Below are 13968 nucleotides of genomic sequence, written 5' to 3'. Positions count from 1 at the left end.
GCCAAACTGAGATTCGGGGCTTTCTGGCTGGAAGGAGTTTTAGTAAGACACTTGAGGGAGCACAGAAAGCTGCTCAAGGAAACTCTAGGACAAGCAATGTCCCCGAAAGATGAATGCTCAGTAACTTTAGAATTTATCCTTAGTTTCAAAGTCCACTCTAAAAAGACTTCTAATTTTTTGCTTTGGCATCTAATTTAACGGATATGCATCTTTAATAGCTTTTTTATAATGAATTACCAATTTTATCAGTTAACTTAGCAGAACACTACTGTCTACTATCCAAGAGCTAAGAATTTCATCACACAGCATCCAGTGCCTATACAATAGCCCCCTCCATCTCTCTGTGCCTGCCTGTCTGGCGTGCTCACCAATGGATTTTAAACTTGCCTGGATTTATGACTTTCTTTGTCCTGTAAAACTATAAAAAAAACTTCATGAAGATCACAGCATACATCATATTTTATGGAGAAAATGTAGAGATAGTTCTTTTGAAGTTAGGAATGAGATAGAAATGCCAATAATTCTTATTTCCCGAGGTCGCACTGGTGGAGGTTCCCACCATTGTAATAAAGCAATAAAACAACAAACAAGCAAGAAAACATGAGGAAAATATGGCAAATTTGTGTAGGCAATGTTGACTACATTATAATACCCAAGAGATGCTGCATGCAATCTACTAGACCACAGAGCCCACCAAGCTAAATCACTGGGAGAAGCGGAGGTGAAGTCGTCTTTGATGTGGAAACTTATCCTTTAAATACGATCCTCTCACCATTTGGCCAGATCTTCTCTGCTCTATGCTTATAGCATGTCTGCACATTTTACTCACCAAATAGCCTTTGATGTAACTTATAGTTTACTCTGTGTGTGTGTGTGAGAGAGAGAGAGAGAGAGAGAGAGAGAGAGAGAGGAAGAAGAAGAAGAAGAAGAAGAAGAAGAAGAAGAAGAAGAAGAAGAAGAAGAAGAATGGGTTCTCTGTGTGTGTTTCACAGCAGAGGTCAGAGACCAACTTCCTAGTTCTCCCCTTCCACATGGCTTCTGGGGACAAAACTCCCGTCATCAGCTAGGACAGCCATCTGGCTGGCCCTTTCTGACAGTTAACTAAATGGCTGTTAATGGTTGGGTTCTTCTGTGTTTATCTCCAAGTGACTTAACTCGCTGAACTCTGTCATTAGATTTTATGCAATAGGGTTTGAGCAATGATTTGAAGTTCATGTTGGAGAGGAAAAGAATAGTCAAGACAGTTTCTAAGCAGAACAAAGTGGGGGTACTTACCCATTGTATTAGCAATTAACGTGTGGCATTGCTATTGAAATACACCAACAGACTAAAGAATGCACTAAAAAAATCAGAAATATATTCATTAAATGTGGAAAGTTGATATGAAAAAAAATGGAGGGGTGCCTGAAAGATCAGTAGCAGAAAGGATGTAATATTTAACCAAAAGAATAAATTGTTTGGAGGCAAATAATCCAAACCATATAGAATATGCATAGATTCCCTCCAGGTGGGCTGAAGACCTAAATATGAAAAACAGAACTTTTACATTCTAGAAAATATGAGACCTCATTACCCCATGGCAGGAAATGCAGTTTTAAACATCATATAAAAAGAATCAAGGAAATGATTGGCCACTGTGTGTTAACATTTAAATCTTCTGTATGCCATTGGCTGAGAGTGATGTGTGTTACAACCAAATACCAGTTTTTGCACTATTCAGATGAACAAGAATTCAAAAGGTGGGCTATTAGTGAGGACGCTTAACCTCCAGAGCTCACCACTGCTGGGAGTGAAAACTGTGCACTCTCCATGCAGAGCAGTTGGCAGCACTTCCGCCAGGACTTGGCAAGCATCTTCTAGATGTAGGACCTGGCAGACTGCTGTGTGTGCACAGGAGGTGCATTGAATTTGAATGTCCGGCAAAGGAAATATGCAGACAACTTCAAACTGGGTAAATCTTGAAAGTGTGATGTTGAATGAAATCAAGGGTTCTAAAGGGTTTACCTTTTATGAAAAATTGAAACCACTCATCTATAAAAACCAGAGGTCAGAGATCAGTCTCTAGAGTCGAATGGATTCGAGGGGAGAGCAGCAGGAGAAAAGCTGGAAACAAAAAGGATGCCTCTTCCCTCTGTCTTGGAAGGCAAAATATTAAGAACTGTTCTTGGGCTGACCAGATGGTTTGCCAGGCAAAGTGCCTGGCTCACAATGACCTGAGTTGAATCTCCAGAACTTCTATATAAAGGTGACAGAGAGAACAGACTATACAGAGTTGTCCTCTGACCTCTGTGTGTAGGCTTTGGCACGTGTATATACCCACACTCATGAACCTCATGTGTTCAATAACAATACATTTTAAAAATTAATTTTAAAAGAATTGTTCTTTCTGTGCATTGGCCATATAAATGTTATATTTTCTTCTGTTTTATCCATGTGCTTGAAATGCTTTGTAAGTTTAAAGCTTTGTTGTATTGCTTGTGTGTGTGTGTGTGTATGTGTGTGTACATATGTGCATGTCTGTGAGAGAACATGCATGTGCCCATGGAGGCCAGGAGAGGGTGTCTGGTCCCCTGGAGCTGGAGTTACAGGTGTTTGTGAGTACCTGATGAGGGAATGGGTCTCTGAACTCTGGTCCTTCCGATAGAGCAGTAAACACCCTTAAGCACTGAGCCAACTCTCCAGGCTCAGTTATTGAAAAATTAATTCTCCTGAGGGAGATAAAACCGGATCAATTTTTATTTTAAAATGGGCAGTAATTCAAAAAACCATTTAAGCTAATTGGTTTATTACCCATGCTTGGAAGTTTAGTATGTATTAAAATAATGTGTATTTAGTGGGGGGGTGAAGTACAGGGCAATAGGGTGGCCCACAGAAGCCAGTGCTGTTAGCTCCCGCACAGTGCATTTAGAGAAGTCCCTTACTTTCTCTTGCCTTGGCTTCTCTGCGCGTAAGATGCTGCAGATGTTGTGTGTATCATAGAACTGCTGCAAGAATATGATCATTTATACGCATAAGTACTTCAGTAAGCAGGACTACCCTAAAAGGAGAGCATGACTAGGCTTTGTTTAAAGGGATTGCATGAGTGGACGCTGGCTTTACTGATGAATGCCCTTGTGTGGTATAAAAATCTCTCGGATCGTCAGATCCTGTCAAGTTGGAAATGATTCTGTCTCTAGTGACTTCACAAATATCTGCCTCAGATAGTCCTGGTAGAGGAAAGTGATCAGATTCTCATTTACTTTTCAGAGCTAGCTATAAAATCAATAAGAAAAACAAAATCCATGCATAGTTCTGTTAAAACAGACACAATTCTGCCCAAAACCAAAAACTGTATCTATCATCAACTTCTGGCAAATGTGCTATTCTCTCATAATTCTGTCCTTTTTGTGTTAAATGGTGAATGTTTGCTTTCCCAGGTAGATGGAGATTTAAGTTGAAGTCCATTTAATCACATAAGAAGTCACTGTCATTAAGGGGCTTTTTAGTTACTGTTCTATTGCTGTGAAGAGACACCATGACCAAAGCAACCTATCAAAAAAATTATTTAATGGGAGACTTGCTTACTGTTTCAGAGGTGAGTCCGTGACCATCATAGCAAGTAGCATAGTGACAGGCAGGCAGGGAGGGGCCGGGAGTTCAATAGCAGGTAGTGTAGTGACAGACAGACAGAAAGACAGACAGGCAAGCGGGCAGGCAGAAAGTAGAAAGGCCATGGTTGTAGGCTTTGTCTAGAGTCTTGGACCCCTGGAGCTCTGCTGCTGACTAGCTACACGTCTTTGAATGAACTGCTGCCGTCAACTGGGCCTCGGTTTCTTCCTTTATAAGCTGGAGCACCCAGGTCTTCTCGTGCAGGGCTGTAATGATCCTAGACCCTAGATAGGTGGCGCACTGCCCCTCAGGTGCAGAAACATGAGTTGAGTTGCAGATTGCTCCGTGGAGGGTGGTGGTTGGCTGGGTGGGTAAGAAAAGATAAAGCAGGAGACTGAAAACTTTGACAGCTGTCTCTGCCAAAATCTCTTCATTTCACCTAAAACGATAGGTACCTGGGAAAAACAAACAAGCCCCATCTCACAAAAGCCCCCCCCCCCCCCCCAGTGCTACAATTACAGAGGTGTACCATCAGGCTTGACGTTATGGCTGATTTCTTATCGGATCGTGTTAGAGCATGGCTTTTGCCTCAGAGTGTGTCTGTGGAAGAGCTCTTGCCAAGAGGAGAGTAGTCACTGACTCTGCCTGCTCTCCTCTGCTCATATGTACTTGCATGCTAAGAGCATACTCCCCAGCCCCGTCTTTGATTTTGTGTCTTGCACACAGACACTTTCTGAACTCCCTGCGGAAGGAAGTTAAAGAGCTGTTTGTGAGCATGCCCCACTCAAAACACCTTCATGTTTCCTGTTCCCTGCACGGAAACATAAGTGCCTGGTGGCCAGAAGTCTTCTGAGCTCCTCCATCTGGGTCTTGCCTTCTCCATGGCCACGGTCTTGCCCCCCCCACCTTCCCTGTACACTTGATTCCCTGCCCTGACAGATGGTGCTCCCTAAACAGCACACAATGCTTCCATCCGGATACCAAGTCCGTTTATAACTTCTGCTTAACATTTGCAGCTAATTTTCCCCTGCTGTCATCTTGAGTTGTCAATGGCAATGAAGTGATGCTGTTTGCTTGCTCTTACAAAGGATCCGCTGTTGTAGGATGTTAATCTGGCTCTCCGAACTCATGTTCAAGTTCTCCGCTCACTTTCTAGAGAAGCAACAGCGGTAGACTGAGGAGGGGGACAGAATAGCTGTGCTCTGGTCCCTCCCTCCACACAGCCTGACATCGCTCAAGAGCGCTCTCCCGGGTTCTGGTGACAGCGCAAAGTCTGATGTCTTTTCTAACATCGTTTACTTCGCCTCTCTCCCCAAGTTTATTACCTATTCTCGCGAGGCTCCTCTGCCTTTCCTGCCCACTCACCAAGCCTGGGGAGACTTTCCTGCTGTTTGCCACTATGGGCATGCCATTTCACCATCTGGGAGTGCTTCGTGTTTTCTAGAAATATGGAGGTATAACACTGTTTTTTTTTTTTTTTTTTTTTTTTTTTTTTTGGTTTTTCGAGGCAGGGTTTCTATGTGGTTTTGGAGCCTGTCCTGGAACTAGCTCTTGTAGACCAGGCTGGTCTCGAACTCACAGAGATCCGCCTGCCTCTGCCTCCCAAGTGCTGAGATTAAAGGCGTGCGCCACCACCGCCCGGCTGAACACTGTTTTTAACACAGCAGCTCGGTCTTGCTCCAGGCTTTTCCTACGTACTCAAGTGTCCACGTAGAACATCTTGGTGTTCTCTCTCTAGTTCATTCCCACTGTCGCATTGGAGTCAGGAATCCCTAAGCCTCACAAACTGTCCTTTACCCTTAATGGCTAGATAATGGGGACTTCTGTTCAGAGATAATTAACAGATTTATCCCTGGCCATAGGTTGTATCAATACCGATTCTGAACATGTTAGTGTTTACCACTAACTGTAGTGAAGCTTGCTTTCCTACTCAGCTTATCCTTGACTTTAGTTCCCAAAACTTGACTCTTCTAGAAGTTAGTCTACAGTGTCTCTTCCTGGTATATTACCAACATGGTACCCCTATAGCATGCTAATACTGAAGTATGGATAGAAAAAGCCAGGATATCCATGTGCAAAACATCTCTGAATAAGGCCATGTTCTGGGGTCCACACTCCCTTAAATCCTTAGTAGCACTGTGTATCTCCTCCCCCATAGGGCTCTGGGGGTTGAAAAGTGTTCTGTGGTCCTGATTGTCTTGATTTTACTTCTGCTAATCCTTCACACTGTTTCCCATAATGCATCCTATGGGATGTGTTTTATAGATTTTTGTGTGTGTGTGTGTGTGTGTGTGTGTGTGTGTGTGTGTGTACCTAGTAAGTTTGTGACTGGGTGGCTAAATAAAACCATGAGATTATCTTTCCTGCAGGACTTCTTGAAGCCTTGCCAATATCTGATGTACTAACCATCAAGAGCAAAAGTAGGTGATCATCTAAAACTAATTGGAGTGATCATAGAGCCTTCCTTCCCAGGACATCTGGGGGGATGGGTCGGGGGCCCTCTGTGATGATGCACATTTATGATCACGTTGAATGCAGCAATTCTGTGGTCCTGGGGCAATCCACTTGGTGATGCGACTTCTTGTTTCATTTGTTTTCCTGGTGGTTTTGATGGTTTTTGTTTGGCTTCTTCTGTCTCAAGCTCTGTGATCTTTCAAGTGTTTGGAGATTTCCATATTCAGACCTTCTTGAGTTCTCAGAGTAGAAGTTTGTAAGTCCTGTTTATTTGCAGATAAATAATTCTCCTTCTAGAGAGATGGCCAGAAACCTTAGGGAAACCACCGAGGGGTTTGGTATCATGGTGAGTAAGTGGAAAATCTTCTTTCTACCCACCTGAATTAGTCTCCTCCGCCATAACAATCCACCATAAACAGCCTTGAGATGCTGTGAGTTGTCTTCATGGTCCTGGAACTCAGAAGTCTGAAGCAGGTTCGCAGGGATTTGGGAGGGTGTAAGGAAGAAAGCTTCATCTTGCATTTCTAGCTTCCACAGGCCACCCAGATTCCTTGGCTCATGTCCGCATCCTCCATCTGCAGAGCTGGCAGTGACATCACCCCAGCCTCTGCTTCTACTCTCACACCACTTTCTCTTCTGCTTCCGGTCCCCTCGTCTTGTTCCCCTTGCAGCAACACATCATTCCATGAGCCTGTGGGTGGATGGAACAACATAATCTCTCTGCTTCAAGACCCTTAACCACATCGGTTTTGTCGTGTAAGACAGCGTTGGTTCCAGGTACTGGTAAATGGACATTGTGTTGCGAGCAGACATTTTCTTCCCCAGTCATTTCTGTCTTCTCTTGGAATTGATGGACCACTGTAATGTATTTATTAAGCCCCACAGAAAATAATCCATTTCATTTTGTGTAATACCCAGTATTTTCAAATTTCTTTAAGAGACTTTTTTTCCTTCACAAGACACATTATTTTGTCTTAAAAAAAAAGATTTATCCTATTTTCAAGTGTGTGTGTGTGTGTGTCTGTCTGTCTGTCTGTCTGTGTGTGTGTGGATGAGTACAGGTGCCCACAGGGATCAGAAGAGGCCATCCTTTGAAGACAGACTTACAGGCAGTTACGCGCTATGGGTGTAGGTCCCGGAAACTGAACTCAGGTCCTCTGCAAGAGCAGTCATACCATGCTGTTAACTGCTGAGCCATCTCTCAGCCAGATTTCTTATTTTATTTTGAAGTCTCTCAATAGCCCAGGCTAACCTCAAACCTGTGCTCCTCCTCCTTCCTGTGAGCATGCATTGTTACCCAGCTCAGACGAAGAGAGCTTTGAGGAAATGGACTTTCAGACACAAATCCCCTCTCCGGTTTCTATCGTCCTTTCTGTGCAGACTTTATACAGATTCATTTGCCCAGGAAGATGCATGAGGCCAAGGCATGGTGCTCCTCCTTCCCATTGTTCAATCATGGGGTTTCCTCCTAGGGAGAAGTTGAAAGAAGTTTGTCTCTCTGGGTGGAGAACCTTCCCAGACAAAGAGCCAATCTGAAATTCACACTGATGATGTGTCTTTTAATCAAAGTACCTTAGCCTGCTATTCCACATGTCATTTAGAGATGCGTTTCTTTTTTTTTTGTAGAGATGCATTTCTTATAAAGCTTTATTTTTTAAAGATTAATAAATATTCAGCCCAGATTAGTCTTGGTATGAGCACTGTGCCCCAGTAGAAAAAAATTTTCAGTCTGTGGAGGTTTATCATCAACAGACTCTTCCTTAAATTTCAATTTATTTACACACTTTGGTTGCAGATAATTATGATGGATTAATCAGATGTTTTCAAGCATTAAGAGCATACATGAAATTAAAGTTCTGTGAGTGAGCCAAGTGTGGCGGTCCATTCTTGCAATCCCAGCACCAGAGATAGAAGTGAGAGTATTGCAAGATCAAAGCCAGCTTGGGCTACATAGGCCAATTATAGACTTCATGGAGTATTTCAACAAATTCAAGATAGACTTATACAGACATAGTGTTGTAGGATTTAAAAACACATATGTTCTCCTTTACTCACGAAGCAGAAAAGAGCAAAATAAGCTGTCTGTGGTTTTCCTGCGTTTCCTTCAGTGTGCTAATCACACAAGGCATGCTTGATTTGTCATTTGTTGGTATTTGCATTTCCCACACAGTAACATTCTGTGGCCCTTGAGAATTAGTGACCTGGGCACAGAGACACACACTGTAACCCCAACACTTAGGAGGCAGAAGCAGGAGGATCTTGAGTTCAAATCTAGCTTATGCTACATAAGAAGTTCCAGACCAGCCTGGGCTACAGAGTGAATTTCAGACCAACCTGGGCTACAGAGTGAAATCCTGTGTCTTTGTGACTTTCTTTTTTGTCTTTTTTTTTCTGGAGCTGTGGACCCTGCCCAGGGCTTTGTGCTTGCTAAGGAACTGCCCTCCCATTAAGCTAAATCCCCACCCTGTGAGACCCTACCTCAAAAATAAACAGTTAAATTAAGTAACTAATAAACAAGTAAACATTGGTTGGGTATTATTCTTAACAGAGTTCTTTGACCTCCTCCCAAATTTCTGACTGTGTCGTGTAAGTTGAACATACAGGCAATGACAACCCCAGCACACAGCTGCCTGGCATCTGGAGCATGCCCCAATTTCCAAGACCTTGAAAATGAAAATAACGTATCTTAGATTCAATAAAACATGGATCCTGAGACTCAGGCAAAAGCAAACAAAGATTTCCACTATCAACTTGTCCATATTGTCCCTAGAAGTTGACTACATTCTGAGCACATGCACTAATTCTGTCTTATGTAAGCTGCAAAAATGAATAGTTTCCAGTGGCTGTAGGGAAACCTTTGGTAAGTAGTCGAGTAAGAGAGGCCTCGTGCATTGGGTGGGTTTAAACTGGTAAGACCTGGTCTGGAAGAGGGGAAGACGATTCCAGAACAGATGGATGAGTGTCCTGAGTAGCATTCAGAAACGTCTCAGAAGGATCCAGCCCGTGTGGAGAGGGCAGGTCAGCTGGTGGTTTTGATGTCTGTTTCCCCATAAAGTGTCTTTCTTTGTGCTGCCAGGAACAGTGATGAGGGTTGATGAGATTGATTCGGTTGTTGTAAGGGTGCTTGCCACCAAGACTGAAAAACTGAGTTCATCCTTTGAGACTTCACAAAGCTGCCCCGTGACCATAACATGTGTGCCCACACATTGTGTGTGTGCATACACACGCACAACACAAATAAACGCAATATAAAATTAATAAAAATGTTGGTGGGCAGGGCACGGTGACACACGCTTATAATCTAAGCCCTTGGGAGATCGTCTGTGGATATAGACATTAGCTTGTGTTCAAGGGTGTAAGATTAACTTAATGTGTTTTACTTGCAAAAAAAAATATGTAACAGTTCTCATAGTCCTACATGTGCTTATTTCTTTACCATAGGTCCTAATGTATTCAGCTCCAAAAGTCTTGCCCTTCAAGCCCAGAAGAAGATCCTGAGCAAAATAGCCAGCAAAACTGTAGCCAACATGCTGATTGATGACATCAGCAGCGAGATCTTTGACGAGCTGTACAAAGTCACCGAGGAGCACACGCATAGCAAGAAGGAAGCCCACAAGATCATGAAAGACTCAATCAAGGTGGCCATCAAAATCGGTATCCTCTACCGGAACAAGCAGTTCAGTCAGGAGGAAGTTGTAATTGTGGAGAAACTGCGGAAGAAGCTGAACCAGACTGCCATGACCATGGTCAGCTTCTATGAAGTAGAATACACCTTTGATACAAACGTGCTATCTAAGCTGCTGCATGAATGCAAGGATCTGGTCCACGAACTGGTGCAGCGACATTTGACACCCAGAACCCATGGACGCATAAACCATGTCTTCAACCACTTTGCTGACGTGGAGTTCCTTTCCACCCTCTATGGTCCGCATGGAAATTGCAGGCCCAATCTCAAGAGGATTTGTGAAGGAATCAATAAATTGTTAGATGAGAAGATCCTCTGAATGGCTTCTTGTCTCCTGGACTTTGCTGCTTTGAAGTTAGGACATCCAACCTGGTCCCATAAGAATCAAGCAGCAACCCTCATTCCAGACGTTCTAGTTTCATCCTCTTCATCCTTCTGATGCTGATCCTAACCCAGATGTAGTGCGTTGACTCTCTGAGCAAGGGCGTGAGGTTGCAAGTCTGAAAGAACTGTGTTTGCGAGCTCAAAGAACAGTCAAGGGTTCTAAGCAGGGAGCCTGCTGTGCTCACCACCGTGAGCTCAGGTCATCTTACAGTGGAAGGCATCCTGGATTAGGACACAGAAGACATGGGCTTGGGTATCCATCCTGCCACTATGGACTCTATCTTCTGTGTTCCGGAGACATGATGCTTCCTGACTACCTCACAGGGCTGTTGTGAGGACCAAACAGGACAACTCACATTCTTGATTTTGTGCAACAGACACCAGTGATTGTATATAATAAATAGATGGGGCATAACCATTCCTGATTGATGGGTTTGGTGTCTGTTGTTGTGGCATATTTAATAATCACAGTACCAGAGAGGCTGAAATATGAGAATTATAATTTTTTGGTAGTCTGAACCACAGAGTAGGGTTGAGACAAACCTGACCTATATAGAGGAAATGAAAAAGAAAAGGGGAGTTGGAAGAGGAAAAAAGAAATAGAACAAAAGGAAAAGCAAGAGTTCCTTGCCTGCTTTGAGAGAAATGAGAGTCAAGGTGACGTTGTTCCCTTTACTCTGCACGTGGACTGAGGACACCTATCCAGGGCCCGCGGTGACTCTCCGTGTAGGAAGAGCAATGCTTTCGCTATCTCCCGGTTCTCTCTGGTCTCTCAGACTCTCCACTTTCGTCTCCAGCTGCATCTGTTCAACAGTCATTCCTCTTCTCTGGCTGTGCTGACGCACTTCCTCCGTGTCTCCTCCTTTCATTTCATCTTACACAAGAAACTTGCCATTTGGATGAGTAGTTTTCAGTTTCCCTAATGAGATGATAAAAATATGTTTTGTGGGGTGTGGGGATTCTGTGCTAAAATTTTATTTATAACTGATCTGTAATATTTCTAAGCATCTGTTGTGGTGTAAAGCCTCAGTGGCTATATATATATATATATTGTATTATCAAATAGTGTAATTAGCATATCTATCACAAATATTTATTTTTTCCTGAAAGGATTATTCAGAATATAATGTTTTATTTAGTAACATTTAGTAACATGTAGCACATTATTATTCGCTATAATGACCCTATTATGAAACCGAACAGTAGAATTTTTCGATGTAACTATCAACTTCTCCCATGCCTTTCCTTCTCCACTTCTCACTCCACTTTTTCTTTCTCAGATAACGACTTCTGAAGTATTTCCTGTTTGTGAATTACACAGTGTTTGTTCAATGTCTGTCTCATTGCACTTAACATAAAGTTTTGTAATTTTGTCCATATTGCTGCAAATGTCAGAATTTTTTTTTACAATAAAAACCATTCTGTTCTGTTCAAATGTCACTGTTGCTCATCTGTCGATGGTGCTTTGAGTCTTAGCTATTGCAAATATTGCTGCAATAAACATGGGAGTGCCCGTATCTGTTTTCAACACGACTATTCCATTGACGTTGCATAGGTATACAGGAACGTGGTTTCTGGGGTAGCTCTTCACAGGGATCAGCCGCTCTGTGTTCTGCAATGGCCACTCTGCATTGCATCAGCAGCAACACTATATAAAATTTCCCTTTCCTCCTTGTCATCCTCTGTCTTTTTGATATTATCATTGCATCCTCAGAGAAGTAAAATCCCACTGTGATTTTGATGTTTATTTTCCTAGTAACTAATTATTTTAATCATTTTTACAAATATTTTGGCTATCAGTACTCCTCTTTTTGAGGAATTTCTATTCTTGCCTTTGCCCTTTTAAAACTTGGATTGTGTTTTAATTTGCTGTCGAGCTCTTTGATGACATTAATAGTAATCTATGATTAGAGTGGATGGGGAGAGCTGAGTGTGCCGTGGGCGGAGACACAGAGAGATGGAACTGCCCACACCAAGGTCTCAGTCAGTCCCAGATGTGGGACATTGAGCTACAGGATTTAATTTCCACTGTTAACCTTTGATTTGGCTCTGATTTCACTATCTCCTGGTTCTCTCTGGTCTCTGATTGGGGCTGTGCCCCGATTCTTACCTAACTTGTTTGTGACTTTAAAGGAGCCCAATCTTTGGCATTTTAGAGCCACTTTGGGTACTTTGAAGAAACTGAACTTTTTCATGCTGTGGGACTTTAAACGTTATACCATGCTTTATTATAGTGTGACGTTGATATTAATTTGAGATCTTAGAGATAAACAAAAAAGGAAAGGTTATGAATTAATAGTAATATTTTAGTATGCCAGTGTTTAGTATGACAAGGCGCCTGTTGTCTTGGTTGAGTGTTTGTTAACCTGACACAAGCTAAAGTTTTCTGGAAAGAAGACTATCTATTGAGAAAATGCACACGTCAGGTTGCAGGCAAAGCTCTGGGGCATTTTCTCAATCGGAGACTGATGTGGAAGGGTCCAGCTCACTAGAAATGGTGTCATTCCTGGGTAGGATACCCAAGCTTGTATAAGGACTCAGGCTGAGTAAGCCATGGGCACTAAGCCAGAAAGCAGCACCCTCCGGGGCCTCTGCTTTAGTTCCTGCCTCCAGGACCCTACTCTGGGTTCATTCACTGAATTAACTTCACGAAGGACTTTAATCTGGGAGGAGAAATAAGAGTTTTCCTTCCCAAACTGCTTTTGGTCAGGATGTCCCATCACCCCAGTAGGAAACGAATGAGGATATAGGATGTAGAGTCCTTTGAGTATGCCCTGAGTATAACTTGAAATATTCGATGGTGACACCTCCAGCCATCCTTTTGCTGGATTTTTGTTGTTATGAGTCTTTCATATTTTTTATAACATTTAAGGTTTTTTTTCAGTAAAGAATTGCATTTAAATTTTGATAAGAATTGCATTATATCTTTAAGTTGCCTTTTGTAGGACGGCTGTTTTTGTAGTATTAATCCTGCCGATCCAGGAGCATGGGCGCTCTTTCCATCTCCTGGTATAATCTTCAGTGTCCTTTTTCAGTGTCTTAACATTTTTATCATACAAGTCTTTCACTTCCTTAGTCATATTTGCTCCATGATTTTTTAAGGCGAACTTAATTGTTTCCCTAATTTCTTCCTTGGTGTGCTTGTCATTTCATATAGAAAGGCTATGTATTTTTTAGTGCTATTTTCTAGTCCTGCTACTTTGTGGATGTGTTTACCAGGTATGGGATATGTTTCATGGACTCTTCGGGGTCTTTTATGTACAGAATCCTATCATCTGCAAATAAGGATACACTGAATCCTTTGTATCCTTTTTATTGCCTTCACATGTCTTATTGAGCTAGCTAAGACATCCAGCACTCTATTATATTGACTAAGAGGGGGAGAAATCAGACATATCTGATTTGTTCCCAATTAAAGGAAAGGTTTTGAGTGTCTCCTTGGCCCCTCCTTCTTTCTTCCTTCACAGTTCTTCAGTAACACTGGGATTAAGCAAAATTAACAAGAGCCCATTAGCTTTGACTTAGTTTGGTTTTTAGCTTAACTGTAATTTGTGGAGAAAGTTGAGAATGGCAAGTTCACCCGCTGCAAACCGGCTTGAATAAGCTCCAAATGACCACAGACTTCCAGGCATCACCAGGTAGCAACCATAGAAACAGAGACCCAAGGCTAGAACCACTTCAAAAGAATGTTAGGAGAGTCCCCAAGGAAGGGAAGACCTGGCACTCAGGAAGGGACTTGGCTTTTAGCTACTGCTGAAGTCTTTGGTTTCCCAGATGAGCCTCTGTGGGGTAAGAGCAAACCTGTGAGCAGAGGCATTGATGCCAACTGCCTGGTGCTGAAGACACTTAGTGTCTAT

The 13968-nt window shown here is 42.5% G+C and overlaps 1 protein-coding gene across 1 annotated transcript in view; it reads left to right on the top strand.

Moving 5' to 3' along the window:
- The window catches only part of Tnfaip8l3 (TNF alpha induced protein 8 like 3), a 40606-nt gene extending 28871 nt beyond the window's left edge, over positions 1–11735 (top strand). Inside the window, exon 2 of the mRNA XM_041638605.1 lies at positions 9484–11735. Within this exon, the coding sequence (XP_041494539.1) occupies positions 9484–10046 (563 nt within the window). The 3' untranslated portion in view covers positions 10047–11735. The remainder of the gene's footprint in view (positions 1–9483) is intronic.
- The last annotated feature ends 2233 nt before the right edge of the window (positions 11736–13968 follow it).

The sequence above is a fragment of the Microtus oregoni genome, unplaced genomic scaffold, assembly GCF_018167655.1.
Source record: "Microtus oregoni isolate MIOR12 unplaced genomic scaffold, Mior012 000055F_ref0000237, whole genome shotgun sequence".
Lineage (NCBI taxonomy): Eukaryota > Metazoa > Chordata > Mammalia > Rodentia > Cricetidae > Microtus > Microtus oregoni.
The sequence above is the reverse complement of the archived record's forward strand: the minus strand, read 5'-3'. Positions and strand labels throughout refer to the sequence as shown.